Raw genomic sequence first — 24,299 nt, 5'->3', positions numbered from 1 at the left:
CTAATGAAATTGGTGGTAATTTTTCAAAAAAATATTGTGTAACAAAATGTGTTAACCTTTGGAAGACTGCGTTGCTCAGGGAACTGATATTTTCCAAATGACCAATGCATGATGTCATAAATCATGCATGGATAAAAAAAATCCATTGAAAGTGCAAGATAGACCAATGGATTTTAATGTATCAGAGTACCAAAAATTCATTGACATGTTTTCAGATTCCACATTGCAACTAACTTTTAAGAAGCTACCATTTGTTGAATTTTAGTGTGACATTAGAAAGAATATCCAAAATTATCTGAAAAGGCTATTAAAACACTCCTTCCTTCTCCAACTACATAGTTGAGTGAGACTGAATTTTCTTCATATACTTGAACCAAAACTAAAATTGTAATAGATTGAATATAGAAACAAATATGAGAATCCATTGGTTTTCTATTAAACCATACATTAAAGACATTTACAAAAATGTAAAGCATTGTCATTCTTTTCTATTTTGGAAAAGTTATTTTTCCATAAAAACATTTACATGAATTGAGTTTTTTACTACTATTTTTAATGAATTAATAAATATTTAAATTTCTTAGTTTTAATTTCTAGTACAGTAAATAGTGATTGATATAACCTACATAAACAATACTCTTTAGGGTCCTCAATAATTAGAATGTAAAGGGGTCCTGAGAACAAAAAAAACCTGAGAACAGCTAGTATAGAGGATACAATGGGATTTGGAGATAGAGGACCTAAATTCAAGTTCCAGTTCTGTTCCTTAACTGACTGATTTTAGGTAAGTTACTTAGGTACAGGCTCTGAAGACAGACTGTGTGTTTCTAATTTTGGCTCCATTTCTTGCTGGTGGTATGACTTTCACTGAGTCATTTTATTTCTGCAAACAGGGACAACTGTAGTACCTACTTCATCAAGTTGCTGTGAGGGCTAAATGGGAATATACTTGTAAAATGCTTACAGCTGTACCTAGAACATAGTAAGAGCTCAGTAAACGCTAGCTGCTACTATTAGTCTATGATATTAGCTAGTCAGCTGACAAGATCCTAGAGCATGGGACACAGTCCTGGCTTCATTCTCTCCGCAGAGAACAGAAGCTATTTAGGTGTCATAAATTTGAGGAGAAGGTGTAAGTAAACTTAGGAATATTTGTGTATGGGTGTTAACCTATAAGAGAATTGATGTGTTACAAAACACTCCCTCTTTCAGTTTTTTCCCCTCGGCTTCTGAAGAAATAAAACTGGAAATATTCCCTGACCTTTTGCCCTATAGTCTAGTTAGAAAACAGTGAAGTATCTCATCGAATACCCAAAGGAACTGAGCTCTTCCAGAAAACTAAATATACAGGAGAGCTGGTCAAGGCTACTACTCAGCTTCATAACTGTGGGAAATTCGTTTAAACTTTTCACCTCAGTTATGTCACCTTGTTTGAGCAAAAATATCTCGTCTCCAGCCTCCCTTGCAACTTTTAAATCCTGTCAAGCTCACCTCTACATGTTTTAGAGGTATCGTTTTGGCAGCCTCTAAAATCCGAAGAAGCGAAAGGGGGAAAAGGGGCAAAGCCCTCGAGATAACCTTTATTTCCTTGCAAATGCCAACTGCACTCGTCCTCCTCAGCACCTAGAAGCGCAGGTCTGGAGAGACGCAGCTGCTGCCAGCGCCCTAGCATGCTACTTCTCAGCAGTAGGGTGACCCAGAGTACCACCTGGGTCAGGCGGCCTGTTTTCCCATCTATTAAGTGAAGAGGCTGCGCTGGCTGCAGAACCTTTCTTTCACTGAAATTCGAAATATTCCCTAAACCTATAATGTTATTCCCCACCCCAGCCTTTTAAAGACCGCTGGCCTCATCCCCAGATACCACGCACTGGCTCAGAGCAGAGGAGCACACGCCACACGCAACACGCGCGTGCCCCGCGCTCGGGCTCCCGGTCCCAGGGGAGGAAGCACATCTCGCGCGATTCCCTCCACCTCTCGCGACACTTCGCGCTAGTCCCCCTGCGGCCCTCGTTGCCCCACCCTTCGCCTTCACGCCGCGGTCCCAGGCACCTCAGCTTTCTTCTCTGCGTCGTGACCCGCTGCTCGCCCGCTGGGAGCGCAGTGGAGCCCAGTGTTGGGCGTGAGCCCGGCGGGGCCGCAGGCTCTGCCCTGCTCCGCCCCACCTGGGCTCGGGGCAAAGGCCGCCGTGGGGACATGTCGTGCCCCCCTCAGCGAGGGCAGGAGCGCGTGAAAGGCAGCGTGGCTGCCAGGTGAGTCCGCTACGGCGCGTGGGGGCGGCCCGACTGGCGTGCGGGCTGAGGCACTGCGGGATGGAGATGCCCGAGGCGCGGCGGGCGGAGTGGGAGGGCCAGCCGCGGAGGGTGGGGTGACCTGGGAGGCGGCCGGGGCCCCTTGGGATTGCCGGCGCCCTCAGACACCGGGAATCACCTGGTTTCCACTGGGGCTTCGCTCCTCTCCGCGGGGCTGGAGGCGGCGGGAGACGAGTGCCCGAGCTCCGAGGTCCCAGATCTGGGCAGCAGGGGGCCCGGGGGTGTGGGGACACGCCAAGGTGGCGGAGGTAAATTTGTGCTAGGGAAAATGATCAAGTGGCCGACCGCCCGGCGAGGGTCCGCTAGGGAGGCCAGGTGTTTGCGGTCCCGCCGCGCCGGGTGCTGAGGTGGCGAGAGCGTGGCGCGCCCCGCGAGGAGCTCGCCTTCTCCCCGGTCCGCAGCGCTCGTGTTTGCCGCGTCGACCGGGGGCGGAAGGGGTGGAACACGCAGGTCACAGTCGTCTTTGGGGGAAGGAGGCTTTTGAGGTAACGCGTTACTTCTCCGCGGAGAACTGACCGTGAGTGGGTGCGCGCGTGCGCTCAGCGGGCCCGCGCGAGCTTCGTGTTTGCAGAATTTGTTCCGTAGTTGCCAGTGGAGCACCCTTCGAGGGTCAATAAAAACGGACTGGTTCTTAAGTGAATAGTTTTATTTTCAATATTTTAAGATTCTAATAATCATGTAAATGTGTAATGATAGGGGCCTAGAGCCTAAAACCTAGATATTATTAAGACTCTTAGTTGGAATAAGTTTTTGCCTTTGGCTCTAGAATTAGATTGGAAATTGGGGTAAAATGTTTTGTTGCAATCAGGTTTTTAACTATGTTTCTTGTGATTCTGGGTTTGTTTTATAACTTATTGTCTGGTTAAAACCATGCAATTTTCTGAGAGAATTGGGAGATCAGTGCAAAGCGGTTTGTCTAAGAAGCATTTTGTTTAACTCCCCCCGCCCCCCAAAATCCAGCTCTTAATTGGAGTTATTTCTGTTTTAAATTGTGCAGCCCCCTTAGATTGTTTTGTTTGTTTTTTGCAGAAATGACACCTTAAAATGACCAGTTTTTTGGGGTGTCAACAATTACACTGTTAATAGAAGGAAAATAGTTTTTCTGAGAATTTTCTTTTATCTTGTCTTTTAGAGAACGAAATGTCATCAGTGGAATCACACCAGGAACAGTTGTCCCAGTCAGATCCGTCCCCATCGCCAAACTCATGCAGTTCCTTTGAGCTAATAGACATGGATGCTTGCAGTTTGTATGAACCCGTGTCTCCTCATTGGTTTTACTGTAAAATAATAGATTCTAAGGAGACGTGGATTCCTTTCAACTCTGAGGATTCACAGCAGCTGGAAGAGGCATATGGCTCTGGTAGGATGAAAATGATGACTTGTAATAGACAGACTTACTATCATCTCTCTCAAACTATAATGTGATAGTCTTTATAGTGAGGGCTATTAAAGATAAATTTTAGATTTTTTTCTAGTTGTCTCCTATAGCATTTTTATATAGAAGCTCAGCATTGCTACCCAGCCAATTTATAACGTTTAAGAATTTGGTCTGTATTTTGGAAACAGTACCTATTGTGATTTCTGCATAGTTATCCAATAATATTTACATTCCAGCTTATGTTTCAGTTTTTGTTTATAAAGAGTATGTGTGTGGGGTGCCGGCCCTGTAACGGAGCGGTTGAGTTCGCAAGCTTTTCTTCGGGGGCCCAGGGTTTCACCAGTTTGGATCCCGGGCGCAGACATGGCACCACTCATCAAGCCATGTTGAGGTGGCATCCCATATACCACAGCTAGAAGAACCCACAACTAAAAATACACAACCATGTACCAGGGGGCTTTGGGAGAAAAAGGAAAAATAAAGTCTTAAAAGGAAAAAAGGAGTATGTGTGTGGGGGGCAGTGTGACATTGCAAAAGAATGAATTCTTTAACTTGTCACTTGTTTTTTCTTCTTTTATGAAATAAGAATGATGCTAGTCACTACTTTATCATCATGATGGTTATGCTCATTAATTTATCTTTTGGCCCCTCAAGCAAAAGATTCAGAAAAGCCCTCTTATATACTCTTTTTTCTTTTTTAAGGGACACTGCTGTCTCTCCTCAGGAAAAAAACAGTGTTTGGGCATTATTTTTTTCACGTTTCATTAAAACCAAGAATGGTTTTGATGGTTTATAAAGTAGTTAGTGAAAAAAAGATACCAATTAAATTCCATTTTGTTTAATTTAGCCAAGTAGAAACTTCATTCATGTGCTTCATAACATTGTTTAGAGTATAACTCAGAATTGCATTTGGGGAGGTTTGTTTTGATGTATGTACTTCTTTTCTCCTTTCCAATCCTTGTAGGAAAAGATTGTAATGGGAGAGTTGTCCCCACTGATGGGGGCAGATACGATGTTCATTTGGGGGAGAGGATGCGGTATGCTGTGTACTGGGATGAGCTAGCCTCAGAAGTGCGACGATGTACCTGGTTTTACAAGGGAGACAAAGATAATAAGTATGTTCCCTACTCGGAGAGCTTCAGCCAAGTATTAGAGGTATTTTTTTGATCCTTTTTTACTCATTTTCTTCATTTTTTTCCTCATTTAATAATCTTTTCTTCCTCTTGTGATTTATTTTGTGAAATTTCCGGAAAGAGTTTGGTTCTATCTGCATCACACTTTATAGCATTTCTTTTTGCAAGTAAATTTCAGGATAAAGTAGGTTTATTTTCAGATTTTAAACTACTGCGGAAACTGTTAACGCCTTTAAATTAAAATTTTTTTCTCTAATGGTGATCATTGTTAATATTTAAACTGTGACCACAAGATTGGTCTTTTTTGCCTTTTATTTTTCTTGCTCTGAAAACAGTCTGAAATTTATTTTCTTTAATTTGGGGTAGGACATTGATATTATTGAAAGAAATATATCAAAATGTGAGCAATGATTATCTCTGATCTAGATGATGGAATTAGGTGTGATCTTTTTTCTTTGTCCTACGCTATTATCTATTGTAATTTTAAAAGAATCTTAAAACAAATTTGATAAATCAAGAGAAAGAACTATATAGGTAATATATTTGTAATTTGATGAAAAATATACATGCATTAATATTGAAAGAAATATACCAAAATGTGAACAGTGGTTATCTCCAGTCTATATGATAGAGTAAGAGTGATTTTTTTCTTTGTATTATAATGTTATCTGTTGTAATTGTAAAAGATTTTTAAAAGCAAGTTGATAAATTGGAGTAGGATATTCTTATTATAATTGTTTATCTAGCACTATTGTGAAAAAGTTCAGTTTTAATAGAAAAGCTATTAGAGAAATCTAATGAAATGTGTTTTCTTTTAAGGAAACATACATGCTTGCTGTAACTCTGGATGAATGGAAAAAGAAACTGGAGTCTCCTAACAGAGAAATTATTATATTACACAATCCAAAGGTAAAGCAAATTAAAGCCTTTTTCTACTGTTGGTATTAAGGGTTAATTGCAGTACTAAGGAGAACTTAATTGGTTTCTTTTTCCTAGGGATTCTACTTAGGATAGCCTTTGGAAATTTATATGTTGCATTCACAATTATGAAACTTAGAACTTGTAGCTGCTACCATTATTTACCTCGTTCAGCTTATAGAAAAGAATTTCCTTAGGGAAAATTATGCTGCTGTAGATTATCTCTGACATAATATGTAGGCATATCTTCCATGTGTAGGGTGTCATTGAAAGATCTGTTAGCCTGATGTATTTTTTTCTTTTCTTTTAGCTTTATTTGAGTTGTAAATGACAAATAAAATTGTAAGATATTTAAGATAAACAGTGTTAGCCTAATGTATTTTCAGGGTTCTCATTTCAAGCTATGGGAGTTGTATATCAAAACTCCAGTTGAGACTTGGCTATTTATTAGGTTTTGAAAGACATGTTTCTATCTCTCAAAATGTATAAATAGAGGTGTCTTAATCTAGAATATCTTGATTGCTCTGATGTTTTCTATTTAAGCTTATGGTGCATTACCAGCCAGTTACAGGGTCTGATGAATGGGGCTCAACACCCACTGAGCAGGGTCGACCAAGAACAGTGAAGAGAGGGGTTGAGAACATCTCTGTTGACATTCACTGTGGTAATGTTAATCATTTATTTTTTCTTCTGATATACTTATTTATGACTTTAATTGTGATCTTTTTCTCTGGATTTGGATTTCCTCAAGGCTTAGAAATAATCTTTAATCATATGGACTTATTCTGAGTTTTAAGATTAGCATCACTTCATCTACTAAGAATCTTAGCTATAAAAATCTCTTTTAAAGTTGCTAAGTATATATGGTAGAATGAGTAAAATTTGGCAGTAGTAATCAGGAAGTCACTGAGTACAGATGAATTGATTTAGTCCTAATTCTAAGAAGTGTGATTTCACCTGTTTGATTAGAAATTTATTCCTGATAACTCCTGTCCTTAAAGATTTTCAACTGAGGAAAAGTGTTGTTTAGTAGGACTTTAATGGTTACCCATTGCTATCTACCTAGGGTAATTTATATACTATGGTTGGTTTTGTAATATATTTATAAAATTACTTTTACCTTACAGAGGAAATGGCTTGTCTCTTGGACAAAGTCTTAGACTCACTGTAATTTAAAAAGATGAGTTTAAAATTTCAGGTTTCAGATACATACCAGACATTATTGGTACTATTGATAAAAACAGAATATTAGATAAAAGTATTCTATCAGTGCTAAATTGCCTAAATTCGGCAACAGCACTGTGGATATATAATAGAATATTAGGAAATACACATTGAAATATTAAAGGGTTAAAGAATTATTGTGTGCCATGTAATGATGTATGCAACCTGCTCCCAAATGGTTCAGAAAAATAAATGAATGTGTATACACATACACATAAAGAGAGAATAAAGCAAATGTGGTGAAATGTATAAAAAGTACATGGGAGTTTCTGTACTATTCTTTTGAGTTTTCTGTAAGATTGCAGTTCTTTCAAAATAAGAAGTTTAAGAAACCTGAACATTTTTTTCATAGACTTCTTTCAAGATAAATTAGAAACAAAGAAAAATCACTGTCTTTTTACTCAGCAGTTATATATGACTATTTTGTATCCTTTATATTATCCCATCTCTATAATTTACTCATTGTGAATATTTGATTTTAGAATACATCACTAGTTATAGAATAATTTTTCTTTTAAATTTCATTTATAGGGGAACCTTTACAAATAGATCACTTGGTTTTTGTAGTCCATGGGATTGGACCAGCTTGTGATCTCCGCTTTCGAAGCATCGTACAGTGTGGTAGGTTGCAAAGCATTTAAGATTAGATGATTAAGGGGAATCTTAGTGCTCCTGGAGCTGAGATAAAGTGTTGGCTTTAGTCTGTTGTCTTCGCTGCATAATAAGATTTGGAGAGCTAAAGACAGGTGGCAAGGTAGTAAAGCTTCCCAGCTTAGACCTAAAGTACTAGTAAATTCCTTAGGCTAATAGTTTATGCTCTTAACTAATAATTCTTGAGTGAAACAAGCACCTAATCCTTATAAAATTGTTTTATGATATGAGGGTCCTATTCTAGCCATTCTGAATTTAAATAAAACCATAAAGATGATATAGTTTAAATGAATAACAGAACCTTCAGTCGTTTTTGTAATTAATAACTGTGATAAACCTCTTGATAATTAGAATATTTAGGTCATTAGTCTAACTTGATTTTGAAAGGTAATGTCCTCTAATACTTGATAGTATTCAAAGTCTAATTATCCCAGTTTGGGAATCTTATCATACTGGCTAATGCGTCTAAGCACAAACCTTCTAGAAGGTTAAGATGGACATAATACAAATTTTAAACAACAATGCTTTTTTTTTTAATCTAAAATATTAGGTAGTGGTTGTGTATAGAACCAGAAAGTTAGAATAGGAATCTGACTGCAAGACTGATTGACATAATCATGTAAATTTTTTTTTAATTGAAACAATTCCCATAGCTCAGTAGAAGTTTTGAAGTTAGCTTTTTTTTTTTTTTTTTTTTTTGGGAGGAAGATTATCCCTGAGCTAACTGCTGCCAATCCTCCTCTGTTTGCTGAGGAAGACTGGCCCTGAGCTAACATCCATGCCCATCTTCCTCTACTTTATATGTGGGACGCCTACCACAGCATGGCTTGCCAAACGATGCTATGTCTGCACGCGGGATCCGAACCGGTGAACCCCGGGCCGCCGAAGCAGAATGTGTGCACTCAACCGCTGCACCACTGGGCCGGCCCGAAGTTAGCTTTTCTTTTGATGAAATGTTTTGTATAGTAAAAGCAGTTCTGTATTAAAGGAACAGTTTTTCCTATATGCACTGATAATTTTCCCCAAATACCACTTTGCTATTTTTGACTCAAATAAATACGTGTTCTAAGTACATGTAGATAGAGTATAATTACATGATCCTCTTGCATCCTAATTCTGCAAAGTCATTGCTTCACTGTTGATGCATAAGTTAATTTTCTTTTCCAGTTAATGATTTTCGCAGTGTTTCCTTGAACCTGCTACAGACGCATTTTAAGAAAGCCCAAGAAAATCAGCAGATTGGGAGGGTAGAATTTCTTCCAGTTAACTGGCACAGTCCTTTGCATTCTACTGGTGTGGATGTGTGAGTAATACCTTACACTTTTGAGTTGTTCAGTGATCGTAATATGTTTTCTGATCATTAATAGGCTTAGGGATATTTCTGCTGTAGCTGATCATAATATTTAAAATTCTGTTCAACAAAAAGTTTTTTGTACTTCTGTGTCTTTTACTTAGAGATACATTATTAAATACTGACCAATCCCTTGGGTTTAACTAGCCTGGGTTAGGAGTAAAGAAATGTGTGTATCTTCTCCCAGTATGTTTTACTGGCTCATTAGTATTTACTATTACAGCTTTATTATTTCTTTAGCGTTAAAGCCAAACATTGCTTTCTTCCCATAGTGGATAAGCATTTCCATCTCCTGGTGTCAAAAGCCAACTTTCCTCAAGATGTACAAAGTATTTTGTTGTTCCTTTTGTGATCATATTTATTTAGATAATATTTGTCCAAACTTGGGCAAAAAAAGGAAATCCCCAAACATAAAATTATCAGCGTTTATAACTTGAGGTATAATTAGTACAATGACTTTTTAAGTGATGGCTTTCTTAAGTTGCAAACCCAGTAGCTTTGTTGGTAAATTTTATGGTAATATCAGAGAAGGTTGCCTTATATTAAGGATGTTCAGCTATAGGCTCTCCAGAAAGAAGTGTGTTCATAATATAGTTAGTACTCTGTGATTTGGGCATATTCCATGTGCCAAACGTTCCATTGCGGCGTTGGTTCTACTCATTGTGGAGTTCACATTCGTTCATATTTGAGCTGATCTTAAGAGGTTACTAAGGGTACATAACCCTCTCTACAGAAGCTGTTGAATGTTTGAGGAATTCCTGGGAATTTGAGAAAGCTTTAACTGGAAGTTGATTTAGACAGTGTCAGCATGGTTTACCTTTGTGAGATATGAGTTCTGTTTGCTTTTGGCACCTGGCGGTCTCACCTTCTTTTACCCTTTATAAATTCTGCCTTGAGAGAAGGAGCTGATCTGTTTGTCATTTGACTTATGATCAAAAAACCTTAATGCTGGGAATTCTAGGAGGAGCCTCTTGTAACTTCTGCCTTTTTAAAAAACTTTATATTACAGAGCATTTTGTACACGTAACATATATAATAAATGTTCGTGTACTGATTATGATTACCCAGCCCTAACAATCTCAACACATGACCAGTTCTGCCCCATCCATATCTTCATACCTCTGTCTAGTGCCCATCCCTTTACCATATTACTTTTGAGTTAAATCTTAGATATCATATTATTTCATCTGTAAATGTTTGCTTGTATATACTAAAGGACTTTTAAAAAAATATAACCATAACACCATTATTACATCTCAAATAAAATTCTTAGTATCAGCAAATACACTGTCAGTGTTCAAATTTCCAGTTTTCTAATAAATGTCATGATTTATATATACACATACATTATATATATATATATATATACACACACACACAAATGCACACACATACGTATTTTGAACTGGGATCCAAATGACGTCCGTAAATTGCAATTGGTTGATATATCTTTTAAGTCTTTTTTAATCTCTTGATTACCTTTCCATCTCTTACTTTCTTGCAATTTATGTATTGAAGAAACTGGGTTGTTTTGCAGAGTTTCTCACACCCTGAATTTTGCTGTTTACATCCCTTTGACTTCATTAAACATGTCTGTCCTGTATTTCCTGTAAATTGACAGTTGTCTCTTGTATCTTTAAATATCTAAGTCCAAGCTTGAAGGCTAAGCTGTATAATAACTTAGAGGAGATTATGGAATGTATTTAGGTTTTCTGCTTAAAGTATCTTTCCTTTTTTTCAGAGATCTGCAGCGAATAACCCTGCCCAGCATTAACCGCCTGAGGCACTTCACCAATGACACAATTCTGGATGTCTTCTTCTACAATAGCCCCACCTACTGTCAGACTATCGTGGACACGGTTGCTTCTGAAATGAACCGAATATATACACTTTTTCTGCAGAGGAACCCTGAATTCAAAGGGGGTGTATCCATTGCTGGTCATAGTTTAGGTAACAAATGAATTCTCTGTGATCAGAGAGGACCGTCACATTTTAAGGACACCTGTGTTTGAAATACGATATCTTTTATCAGTATCAGATTCAGAGGTCTAGAACTGGTCTGTGATGAAGAATTTGGAAGGGGTTGGAAGGGTGGTGGTGGATTGGAAAGAAGGACTCCCTGCTTCGTAGATTTTGCTGCATGGGTAATTGGCTTATTAATTCTGTGTATAAAAGACAGCTATTTAGTGCTAATGCTTAGAAATTGTCCCTTCTTTCTTCTATTTTACTTATAGGTTCGCTTATATTGTTTGATATCCTAACAAATCAGAAAGATTCTTTGGGGGATATTGACAGTAAAAAGGTAATCTAGATGTTCAGATAGGTTTTCTTGTAGTATTTCTTAGGAAGGATTTTTAGATTTTAGACTTGTTTTTGTTTCTCACTTAGTTTAGTCTCATACCATAACATTAAATTTACATTTATTTTAGTTTTAACAGACTTGTAATTATCTCTGTCATTCTTGGATGATAGAAGCAAGATAGTAATATGCTCTTACAAATATTTGCCACATTCTAAAATAACTGTCTTATTTTCTATTATAAATATGCACTACTGATCTATTATTAGAATTATAGAATCGAGCTGAAATGGAGTTTGCATATGAGGGAATGAAGAATGCATTGGATGCAAATTGATATAATTGTTAGAATTCTATTTGAAAGCAGTGGGAGGACTTGGTATTTAAACATTGTTTAGTAAAACAAAGTCCTGTGAACACTTATTTATGGTGCCGAATTAGTACTTAGCATATACTATCTTGTAATTTTTTTTTCTGTTTTATGTAAGTGTCTATTTCTCCTGTTGGACTGTGACTTCTTCCAGGGCAAGGGCTTTGTCTTAGATTGTTTTATGTCTTAAACAGTTTCCCTAATAAGAGCTCAGTAAATATTTTGTTATTGATAATTAAGAATACTTTGATAATCATTTATTCACTCATTCATTTATTTAAAAATATTAAATTTCAACTGAAGTTGCAAAAACTTAGACATGAGTGACCTCTTAATTTATATTTTGTATAAGTTACAGGTTATTTAAAGTTACATCTCTGGAAATCTTACATAGTACCTTTCTTTATTGAAAAATAGTATTAATAAAGGAATATCTAAATGAATTTAGAGAATATGAGCTTTACAATTTAATTTTTAGGATTTGCCAAATAGTGTCATGGCTCAAGGAGACATACCGACACTAGAGGAAGATTTGAAGAAACTTCAACTCTCTGAATTCTTTAGTATCTTTGAGAAGGAGAAAGTAGATAAGGAAGCTCTGGTAAAAATAATCTTTTAAAACTTTATGCTATACCATTTTCAGTATTTTTATTGCTTATCTTTATACCGCTTACTAAGAGCCTACCCTTTAAAAGCATGTTAGCCATAAATACTTTATCATTAGTAGTGTTCTCTAGCATTATTTATGTGTTTTTATTAAATAAAGTGATCTTTGCTTTGTGGGAGTTCAGACTTCAGAGGGAGCCAAATTGATACACATATAGCGACAGAGCAAAAACTAAAGAACAGCACAGCTCAAAGAACATGAGAGCAAGAATAAATGACCGCTAACTATTCCAACTCTTTTCTGTTATGCTTTCAGGAGCTCTGCTGTTGATATTTGCTTATTTATTTGTTTTTGTTTTTTGCCACTTTTGTTGTGCTTTTTTTCAGGTTTGTGATTCATTCGTTCATTTAACAGGTATTTAGTAAATTCTTACTATGATCAGGCATACTATACTAAGTACTAAAGATGGAGTGGTGAATAAGACAGACATGGTCCCTAACCTCGTGGCGTTTATAGTTTAGTGGAAAAGACACAAGTAATCAAACACATAATTACAATTGTGATAAGTTTTAAGTAGGAAAAGTACACAGAGGTATAAGAATGTAAAATAGGATGAACTAACCTAGTCTGGGAGGGTGAAGGAAGACTTCCCTAATCAGGTGAGTAGCACTTAAGCTGAGATCTTGATTGTGAGTCTTTTCATACTCTTTGTTTGCTGTATGGTCTTACTGCTGTCTCCATGAGTAGGAATATAATCTTCCTCAGGAATGTCACACCTAAGTGAGTGTGGAAATTGAGGGTTTTTCTCTCATGAAGTTAGCTACCCATTCTGTAGGTTTTTCTTACAATGATGCAATGTTACTTATATTACTATAGCATTGATACTGTAGTATTGATACTTTTTATTCTTCATTCAGGTCCTTTATGAATAAATACTCCTTCCTTTTCGAAGTTATTTATGATGATGTACCACTAGGGAACCCTAGTAGTACAAAGCAAAGAACAGAGTGCTTAGGTCTTATTCCTCACAGAGAACAGAACATTTAATTGATTTTATTTTGCCTGGAAATAAGAAAGATATTTGATTTTCTATGCCTAGGCTTTATGTACAGACAAAGATCTTCAGGAAATGGGAATTCCCTTAGGACCAAGAAAGAAGATATTAAACTACTTTAGGACCAGAAAAAATTCAATGGTACGTGCTTAGTATAGCTTGTAGGATTCAACAGTTTTGACATCCTTGTATCTTTCTGCTTTGTGAGATGTTTGGTCTAGGGAACTGAGCAATTCTGTTAATTGATCTTTAGCTCTCTTTTTAGAAATTAAACGCATTTTCTTTTTTGATATCCTTAGAAAGACTTCAGAAGTCTTACCACCCTGGACTCCTCCTTCTATTCCATTTTTTTTGTTTGTTTTTGTTTGATAACCACTTCATTGAAATATAATTCACATCACATACCGTAAAATTCACCCTTTAAAGTGTACAATTCAGTGGTTTTTAGTATATTCACATAATTGTGAAACCACTACCACTATCTAATTCCACAACATTTCCATCACCCCAAAAAGGAACCTTGTACCTATTAGCAGTCACTCCCCATTCCTTCCTCCTGTGAACCACTGATCTACTTTCTGTCATTATGGATTTTCTTATTCTGGACTTGTCATATAAGTGGAATCATGCAATATGTGGCCTTTTGTGACTGGCCTCTTTCGCTTAGCATAATGTACTGAGGTTTTATCCATGTTGTAACAGTACTTCTACACTCAGTTTTTCTGGCCACTGAATTCCTTTCCATATCTTAGTAGTTAATTATTTTAAAACTTTTTAGCAAATTGCTCAGTTCTTATTTAACACTCAGTTCTCGGCCCTGTATTTGCATCATTTTCTATACCTATGGAAACATTCCACTTGCTTTGATTAGAAAGGCAGAGGACTTCACTGAACTCCGTAGCAATCCTCAATCTTCCTTTCTACAGTGTTCTGCTGTTGTTTTCTCTCATGATGGTTGCCTAAAGTTTCAGTTGCGTCCAAATGGCTGTGTACAGCTTTTCATCATTTTAGAGCGTGTAGGGATGTCAATTGATAATTTAAGGCAACTTTTGTTTTTGTCAGCTTTATCTTGTTTTCTAAGAGACTCTTCCTAGACTTACTGGCTGTTATTTCAGAACTTTCTCAAGCATCCTTTCAAACTTGTAGAAAACTGTATAATCCTTTGGATATTTTTACTACATAGTAGCTCCACGGAACTATTTTTTATTCTTTAGGGTATTAATAGACCAACTCCACCGTCAGCTTCAGGGATGAATATGCCTAACATCCCCAAAGAATCGGAGTTCTGCAGTTGTACTGGTGACACTGCAAATGGTGACTATCTGGACGTTGGCATTGGGCAGGTAACACTGCTACCAGTTCTCTTTGGTCATTTTATTGCCTGCCATTGGTATGGTAAGAACAGATGTAACTTCTGTTATTAATGAGAGATGCTTTTATTTCCTTGCTCCAGGTGTCTGTAAAATACCCCCGGCTCATATATAAACCAGAAATATTCTTTGCCTTTGGATCTCCCATTGGCATGTTCCTTACTGTCCGAGGCCTAAAGAGAATTGATCCCAACTACAAATTTCCAACATGCAAAGGTTTCTTCAATATTTATCATCCTGTAAGCATTGGACAGCTCTTGTGGTTTTACTTGAATATTAGGGCTTATGGTAAAGAGCATATGGTTTTCTATTGTGTTAATATGCTTTTTCCTTTACTATTCTGTAGTAGTGAGACAACTTATAACACTATGAATCTGGAGGTTATGGGGCAGAACAACTGTACGTTTTCAGCAAATGAGCTTATAATTATTCTTGCCTGATATTTGGTTCCTCAGACTATCTTTCTTCAGCAGAGGTATATGTAGCTTTTGTTTTTCCTATGTAGTTTGATCCTGTGGCCTATAGGATTGAACCAATGGTTGTCCCAGGTGTGGAATTTGAGCCAATGCTGATCCCACATCATAAAGGCAGGAAGCGGATGCACTTAGGTAAGTCTGAGTACAGAACTTGATGATTCTAGACCTTCTGGTCAGTGCACACCAACTGGACCCCATTCACTTTGTTTAGCTGTGTTGGACCCTAAACTCTATGTAAACCATGTAATGTTCTTTATTCATGTGTGTTTCAGAACTGAGAGAGGGCTTGACCAGGATGAGTATGGACCTTAAAAACAACTTGCTAGGTTCGCTGCGGATGGCCTGGAAGTCTTTCACCAGAGCTCCATACCCTGCCTTACAAGCTTCAGAAACTGCAGAAGAAACTGAAGCAGAACCTGAATCAAGTTCAGAGAAGCCTAGTGGTGAGTGACACTGTACACATTGATTTCCTGTATCAGGCCAGATAGGAGGGACTCCATGGTGTGTAGTTCTTATTCTCCCACGGACTTCTTACTTTTCCCTTTTTGTTGTGCAGAACCAATACTATGAGTCCTAATGGGCCTTCTGCCCTGCTAGCCTTTTGTGTCATCTAATAGCCAAAAATTATGGAAAAACATTATTTGTACAGAAAAATGTCAAGAGAAGCTAAGCGTCTTGGTAATGAGGCTTTAGAAAGCCCCCACCTGGGAACTGTGAGGGTGATGTTAAGAGCCTGGATCACCGTGCTTTCACAGGGGAATGTCTGTGTTCATGGGTCAGGCTTATTTTCCTGGCTGGGGACCAGCTAGGATATTCTCCTCTTCATTTCACGGTTAACACTGCATTCTTTTGCTTTAGTTTTCAACTGCCTAAAGAGTTCTGTCCCTGCTTGCATTGAGTTTATAAACCAAAGGCAAATGAATTAGCTGTCAGAGGTAGAGGAAAGAAAAAAAGGGGACTGGATGAAATCAGTGTAACTTGAGGAGAAGCTTTAAGGAGATTGAGAGGAGGAAGATGGGAGAGAGTTTTCTGAACAGAGAGTAGCTCATCCTATGGTAAACTTGGAGTTTCAGGGGAAGTAAGGACAACCTTGGAGGGCTGGAAGCTTTTAGATTCTTATTACAGTTCCTCCATATCCAGATATTAACACAGAGGAGACCCCTGTGGCAGTTAAGGAAGAAGTCCCACCCATCAATGTGGGAATGCTGAATGGGGGCCAACGCATTGACTATGTGCTACAGGAGAAGCCCATTGAAAGTTTTAATGAATATTTATTTGCTTTACAAAGCCATCTGTGCTACTGGTGAGTGTTGTTTGATTTTGTTTCTGGGTTTTTTTTTTGATCGAATTGTTTCATAGATATTTGATAGATGTAGAAAAAGGAGGATAGGCTGGTATACATTTGAGATTAGAATGATTTCTCATTTAGACAATTACAAAATAGCACAATCATGTCATTTAAAGAACTCTGGTTTAAATGCATTGTTTTTTAATTTGGCAGTTGGGTGGAGCCTGGGGCTAATGATGGCAGCACCTGGGAGTTCAGTTAGCTTAACTTAATCTTAAAAGTGTGTCCTTTGGCCATTGGTGGGACATCATGGCTACATATGAATCAACTGGAATAAATACATTACTATTGCAGAAAGTATTTTAAGAAACTCATTCAAAGGTATTTACAGTAGCTAGATCAAACTTTTTTATTTTAACGTTTAAATTTTTAATATTAAAATTTTATTCCAGATTTATTGAGATATAATTGATATAACATTGTGTAAATTTAAGATGTACACTGTGATGATTTGATCCATGTATATATTGTGAAATGATTACCGCAGTAGGGTTAGTTAACACCTCTATCACCTCACATAATTACCGTTTTTTTAATAGTGATAACATTTAAGATCTGCTCTCTTAGCAACTTTCAAGTATATAATGCTGTATTGTTAACTGTAGTCACCATGCTGTACATTAGATCCTCAGGACTTACTCATCAGAATTATTTTTAAATAGAATTATTTATCTGATGTTTTGTAGAATAGATTAATGGTGCTTATTGAAATTCATATAGCAGAATAGAACATAATCACTAAAGAAATTGAACTAAAGGAAAATAAAGCTAGGAAAATAAGATGGGTCGGGGATAAGTGTTCAAAAAATGCATGCTTTAGAGTCCTGAGAGGAATTTTTCTATTGAATCCTGATGAGGGGATTGTTATTTATGTAATTAATATCATCTCTATATAATAAATACAGTAGAGGATATGACATAATATGAAAGTGCCACTCAGTAAAAGCAAACCTATAAGGGGCCAAAATAATACTTCCTAAGAATGATCTTTGCTGATGTGGCTTGATAGAAATCTGAAAAAGGCATTCTAAAAAAATTTCCGAGTGGGCAATACATTCATGTGGTTCAGAATTCAAAGAAAGACAAATAATGAAAAGCCAGACTTCCATTTTGTACCGTTAACTTGTTCCCTCCCCATATGCAACTAACATGCTTCTTAAAATTTCTTCCAGAGATCTGTTTTATGCATACATAATACAGGTGTGAGGGTGTGGGTATTATTTTTCTACTTTAACAAATCCAGATAGTAGCATATTATAGGCATTGTTCTATACTTTGGTTTCTCTACTAGTATGTCTCGGAGTTTTTTTGCCTATCATATATAAAGACTTGCCTCATTCTTTTTTAGCTGCAAAGGATTCTGCCGTATGAATGTACCATAATTTATTTAACTAGCCCCCTACTGATGAGTCTGTAGGTTTCTATCCTCTTGCTCTTTACACACCTTATGTCATTTCACCTATTCATGAGTGTGTCTGTAAATACTTAGAATTGGAATTGCTGGCATAAAGGATACATATGTTTGTAATATTTGATAATTATTGCCAAGTAGAGGTTGTTCCACGCTCTCACCAGTAATGTATGAGAGTGTCTGTCTCTCCACAGCTTTTCCAACACAGGTCTATCAACTTTTTAAATCTTTGCCAATTTGTAGGGTGAAAATGGTCCCTCACTGTAATGTATATATATATTTTATACATACAGTTTTTGAGGCATAATTTATGTACAATAACCGCATAAAGTGTACAAATTTGATGAGTTTTGACATATACATCTGTGAAACCATCACCACAATCAAATTAGTGAACATATTCATCAACCCCAAAAGTTTCCTTGTGCCCTTAATTCTTCTCTCCTTTACTCCTCCCCCCAGTCTCAATCTCCAGAGAACCACTGATCTGCTTCAGTCACTATAGATTAGTTTGCATATGACTTTTATATAAATGGAATCATACTATATAGTCTTTTTTTGTATGGCTTCTTGCATTCATCCATGTTGTTGTGTGTACCAGTAGTTCTCTCCTTTTTATTGCTGAGTAATATTCCGTCATATGAACATGCCACAATTTGTTTATCCATTCACTGTTGATGGACATTAGAGTTGTTTCCAGTTTTTGGCTAATTACAAATAAAACTGCTGTGAACATTCATGTACAAGACTTTGTATGGACATATTCTTTAATTTCTCTTGGGTAAGTAGCTAGGAGTGGAATGGCTGGGTGTCATATGGTTAGAGTATTTTTAAAAGAAATTGCCAAACTCTTTTCCTGCCAGCATTTTCCATTCCCTTCAGCAGTGTTTGAGAGTTCTGATTGCTCCATATCCTTGAAAACACTTGGTGTGATCAGTCTTAGGATTTGTCTCGTAACCTTTCTAAATGGATTGTAATGGCACCTCATGTATGGTTTTAATTTGCATTTTCCTAATGATGTTGAGCATATTTTCGTGTGTTTGCTATCCATAGTTCTTTGCTGAATTATCTGTTCAAATCTTTTGCCCCTTTAAAAAATTGGATTGTCTTATTAAGTTGCAAGAGTTTATTCTAGTTACAAGTCCTTTTCACATATGTGTTTTTTTCTTAGGATGTGGTTTGTTTTTCATTTTTCTAGCAGTATGTCTTGAAGAGCAAAAGTTTTTGATTTTGATGAAATCCGGTTTATTGATGTTTGTGCTTTTTTGACATATTTAAGAAATCTTTGCCAAATTCCAAAGTCGTTAAGATTTCTCCTGTGTTCTGGAATTTGTATCGTTTTAGCTTTTATATTTAGGTCTATGATCCATTTTTATTGAGTTAATTTTTTTAATATGGTGCGAGATAAGAATTGAGATTCATTGTTTTGCATATGGTATCCAGTTGTTCTAGCAACATTTGTTGAAAAGTTTATCCAGATGGAGAAACCATTGAATTGCTTTGTTCCATTGATCTATTTGTCTGTCTTTATGCCGGTAAAACACTGTCTTGATTACTGTAGCTTTATAAGTCTTGAAATCAGGTATTGTGAATCTTCTAACTTTATTATTCATGTTCAAATTTATTTTAGCTATTGTTGGTCCTTTGCATTTCCATGTATGTTTCAGAATGAGCTTGTTAATTTCAACCAAAAAGCTTTCTGGGATTTTGATTGTGATTGTATTTTATCTATAGATCAATTTGGGGAGATTGGCATCTTAATAATACTCAGTCTTCTGATCCATGGACGTAATCTCTCTCAGTGTATTTGGTTTTCTTTAAACACTGTTTTGTAGTTCTTGGTGTACGTATCGCGCACACTGTAGTTTTAAGTTGCATTCCTCCTATGCTCCTATTTCTCTTTAGATCAAATAAATTTTTGCCTTTTACTAAAAAAATACTGAGTTCCTCTTATTATGAATAAAGTTGAGCATCTTGACATATATTTAAGGGCCATTTCTATATTCTTTGCTGTGAATTACCTATACCCTTTATTCTTTATATTGAAATGTTGGTCTTGTTTTATTTATTTGTCTGTGAAGTGAGTTGCAAATACCTTTTCCCATTTGTCTTTGACATTGCATACATTGGTTTTTGCTAAGTAGAAAAATTTGATTTTTATGTAGTCAAATTTGTTGATTTTTCCTTTTTGGCTTCTGGAATTGCGTCATACTACATCTTCCTTACTCTCCAAAGAATTCCTTACCACAGTTTATTTTGGTATTTTATGGTTTAATTTTTACGTGTAAATCTTTGCTTCACTTCAGATTTATCCTAATAATAATGCGTAGATTGATCCAAGTCATTTTCCAGATGGCTGTCTGGTTGTAGCAACACTGCTAATAGATTTGAGATTCTAACCTTATTATATTAAATTACTATATGTATTTAGCACTATTTCTGAACTTCCTATTCTATTCTATTAATACATTTATTTATGTACCAGGATCACACAATTTTAATATCTGATTTAGCTAATCCCTCCTTGGTGGCATGGGAGAAATTTCTTAACCTCAGATCTGTGTATGTAATTTGTAGGGGAGAGAAAGTCTATGAATCCAGTGAAATTCTATTTATAATTTTGGGCATATATGTATATGTGATTTTTTTCTGGGGAGCAATCCATAGGTTTCATTAGATTCTCAAATAGATCCATGACCCAGAAAATGTTGAACCATGGATCCAGGGAAATGTTGAGCCATATCTGTATCTTTAAGGCAATCCTTCAGGAATGTTATTTTTTATAATCAGATATCTTTGTGTACTGTATATAAATAATTGCTTATACACACACAGAATAATATCTGGAAGATGCATGAGAAATTGGTAACATTGGTTGTCAGAGGATGGGAACTAGTGGTTAAGAAACAGACGGGAGGGAGACTTTAGTATTATACCCTTTCATATCTTGAATTTTGAACTATATGATTGTATTATTTTTTTAAAAAAGTAAGTAACATTTAAAAAATCAAGGTGACCAACTGGATGGCTCTTCCATATTGTCCCAAGAATGAGCTCGATGGAAAGGGAACGGTTTTTGGTCATTTACTACTGGCTTTTTTATGTTACCAGACATAAGGCTAGACTTCTTTGATAGAAGGTTACATTCCAAACTACTGCCAATTACGTCATCTCTGAGTCTGGTTTTTTTGCAGTAGTAAAAAATGAACTTGCATGGTGGTTGTGTAGATTAAATGAGACAATATATGTAAAGCATCTAGTACAAAGGTTAGTTCCTTCTTTTTACAACATAATTTTTTCTCTTTATAGGGAGTCTGAAGATACAGTATTGCTGGTCCTCAAAGAAATCTACCAAACCCAGGGTATCTTCCTTGATCAGCCTTTACAGTAAAAATGAACCATCTATGGCTGCTTCATGTAAGTTTTAAATGTCATGTATGCAACGTAGTTCCTGTATGTTAACGTGTTATAAGGAACTGTGGAGCCTCAGGCTCCAAAGTACAGAAATAGACTTTTCTCTTGCCTGTCTCCAAGATCTAGGTTATTGCTCATTTGTAGAAGGACTTCGCTTAAAATTCATGGGGAAAAGTGTGATAGCCTACTTCACAGAAGGTCCGTGTGTGTGTTTTGCTAGTGATATGGTCCATTAATACTTGTCATTTTTAGGATCTAAACTCAGAATCTTAAGAGTTCTGATTACCTAAGAGTTACCATAGCAACAGTTATAATTTTAATTACAGTCCATGTTGAGATTTAAATTACTCAGCCTTTTAGATGGATAACTAGAAAGTTTGTGTATTAGACTCTGGCATTCTCCCTGGTTGCTTTCTGGTTGTGACTGCATGATGACCTTTTTTCCACTTTCTCCCCTAGACGGACATTGAGGGATCCTTCCCCAGAAAATCCACCTGTTTGTTGCTGCGGTTTTCTTCTCCTCAGCTGCGTCATTTCCTGCATGTTGCCTGATGCTAACTCACCATTGGGGTCTTTGGGAGATAATCTTCCTTTTTGGAAGTGAGTGGAAAAGCAAGGGAAGACCCTGTTGCTTTTTACCACTGGCTTCATATTAACACTTGCCATTGTTTCTTCTTAGCTGGGGGTGGTTTGCATCTTTAATTCTTTGATGATAGTATATAGGTACCACACTTTATTACTTATTACTGAGATGGCATAAAGTCTATTCAGAGTTTGATTTGTTTTGGATTGGGTAGAAATTTTTCTAGGAGATTGTTGCTTATCTTCAGAAAAGGTTCTAGTTTGGAAGCCGACTCTTGAGATTCAGAAGGCATGTTGGGGTACACTCCTCTCATTGGTTTTCTCTGCGTTTGAAGACTAAGTCCAAGTGGATATGGAAAAGACAAATTATTTCTAGTTAGCTTTTCTTTCCTAGTACTGTATGAAGAAAGACTAAAATGTGGCTTGAAGAGAGTATTGTTTACTCTTTTTACAGCTGATTGACAAATTTATTGCTAGGAATCACTGATGTTGTTCCTTGTTTTTACAGCTGTTTGAGCTGCTATAAGAGTCTAAAGTGGACAATATGTTCACATTAGGTGCACCTTTATAAAGCCAAGATGTGATATATCCTAGACCTGCCCTTTGATATCATACTTCAAATTAGGAAACTCTAGATAAAATCTGACTTGTTATCTGATAATAGCTTCTGTTCTTAAGTTGAAGGTAAAGTTACAAAAGCTGCCAAACTTGAAATGACATAGCCTTGACAGACTGCTTAGGTTATAAATGAAATCTAGTGGTGCATTTATGGTGAAACAGAATTTGTGTAAGTCACCTGCCACATCCACTTGGGTGAAGGTTGTGTTGTGTGTCTTCTTTAAAAATGTTTTTTTAAACATCATTGCCTTAGGTACCCATGATCCGGAATGCTTATGTAAAAGATCATGGCACAAGCAATGTTGGTTGAGCAGGTAGGGTTGGCTAGGAGGAAATGTTTCTTCTGAAAGAAAAACCCTGTCCCTATAGCGGCTAAGGAACAGCTGTTGCAGAGTCAGTGTTAGAATATGCAAAGTGAGATGTACCTTGAAGAAGATGGGTGAATGTAGACTAATTTTTTACAAGGCATCTGCTCCCCACTGTGCTGGCAGTATTTTCTTCCCCACTGGTCAGAGTTTCTCATTGTCTTTGCAGTTGTCTTTGTGATACTCCTTTACACTCCTCTCAGATTTCCACAGGCTCTTGTTCATAGAGTGGCATAGGCAGGGAAGCTGTTTTGTTTTTTGTAAATGTATCATGATATCTAAAGCAATGGCATTTAACATTCACTTAAGCCATCCCTTTGACAGCAGTGGTCTTTATCCCTTTCTGGAGAGAAAAGGAAAGGGAAGGTTAATGACTGTCACTCTAGAGATGGTAGAGGGAAGGTTGGGGTATAGGTCAGAGCCTGGCCTTTCCTTGTCCATCTGCTTTTAGACTAATGCTGACTAAGCCACTAAGAAGTTTCAGATATAGGCAATACTTTATTTTCTTTACTATGTAAACTCTGAGTTTAAAGTAAAGGTTACTGAGAATTAAGTAGCATTCAATATATATTAAAGGGGAAGGTTTTTCCTAGTTGTCTTCAAATTTAAATTTACTCTTCATATTAGCAGAATAGGTACTATTTAAGAGTAAACCAAAGGACAGGCAAGAGTCCTTACCTGTAACCAAAGATGAACAGCATAACCCTGGATAGCTAGATAAACCACTGTTTCTACTAAGAAATGTTTCTTTCCTCGTGGTGAGGGGCAGATAACTGTAAAACAGCTGTACATCTTGTCTATCCACCTGTGGTATTATCATGGTGTGTATTATACAGGGTAATAAGCTTGATTTAAATCCTTTAGTTGTATATCATTTACACTACTTTGGTTGTATCATGTGCAATCTCTTGACTAAACCTATTTTTAAACCCTCGTAGAGTACCATTTTATACATATTTCCAGCTGCAGAATTGGTATTGCTTATCTCAGCAAAAGAGATCGTTTGCATGGGAAGATTAATAGCACTGATTAGCTTTCTAATATTTTGCAGTTTTTGAAATGTTTGTTTTTTATGTGATATTTAAAACTTTAGTAAATACTGAAATAAAACCATATTGACCAGTTGCCTACTTTTACCTGGCTCCATCCATCATAAAATAAAGAAAATTAATACAATAACCATTTTCTCTTCCCCTATATATCACTAAACCAAGTTTAAAAAATAAAAGTTTTGGGCAAAGAACTAATATTTAAGTTCTTTTCCCTTGACTCGTGTTTTCGTTGTCACAGGCAGATGTAGTTCAGAATTTAGAGCATGACAATAATAAGGGAAATGCCAAGACTGTCCTTTGGTATTACAAACAGCAGCCACTACTGTAGAAAGTCGAATCACTTATGACCGATGGGGACTCCAGTGGTTT

General features: G+C 36.7%; 1 protein-coding gene across 2 annotated transcripts; it reads left to right on the top strand.

Annotated features, from left to right (window-relative positions):
* The first annotated feature begins 2,014 nt into the window (after positions 1-2,014).
* Positions 2,015-23,988, top strand: DDHD2 (DDHD domain containing 2). Of its 2 annotated transcripts, XM_046648605.1 has the most exons (18): positions 2,015-2,249; positions 3,442-3,669; positions 4,652-4,842; positions 5,640-5,729; positions 6,282-6,402; positions 7,494-7,583; positions 8,781-8,916; positions 10,706-10,914; positions 11,199-11,266; positions 12,112-12,234; positions 13,340-13,435; positions 14,509-14,637; positions 14,748-14,903; positions 15,170-15,272; positions 15,413-15,583; positions 16,281-16,443; positions 21,209-21,316; positions 21,773-23,988. In XM_046648605.1, the coding sequence occupies exons 2-17, from the start codon at positions 3,450-3,452 to the stop codon at positions 21,288-21,290; spliced, it is 2,148 nt and encodes a 715-aa protein (XP_046504561.1). In that variant the 5' UTR covers positions 2,015-2,249; positions 3,442-3,449; the 3' UTR covers positions 21,291-21,316; positions 21,773-23,988. The 2 variants fall into 2 exon arrangements, with proteins under 2 accessions (XP_046504561.1, XP_046504562.1); XM_046648606.1 differs by lacking the exon at positions 16,281-16,443.
* Positions 23,989-24,299: the final 311 nt, after the last annotated feature.

The sequence above is a fragment of the Equus quagga genome, chromosome 22 (genome assembly GCF_021613505.1).
Source record: "Equus quagga isolate Etosha38 chromosome 22, UCLA_HA_Equagga_1.0, whole genome shotgun sequence".
In the NCBI taxonomy this organism is placed as follows: Eukaryota; Metazoa; Chordata; class Mammalia; order Perissodactyla; family Equidae; genus Equus; species Equus quagga.
The sequence above is the reverse complement of the archived record's forward strand: the minus strand, read 5'-3'. Positions and strand labels throughout refer to the sequence as shown.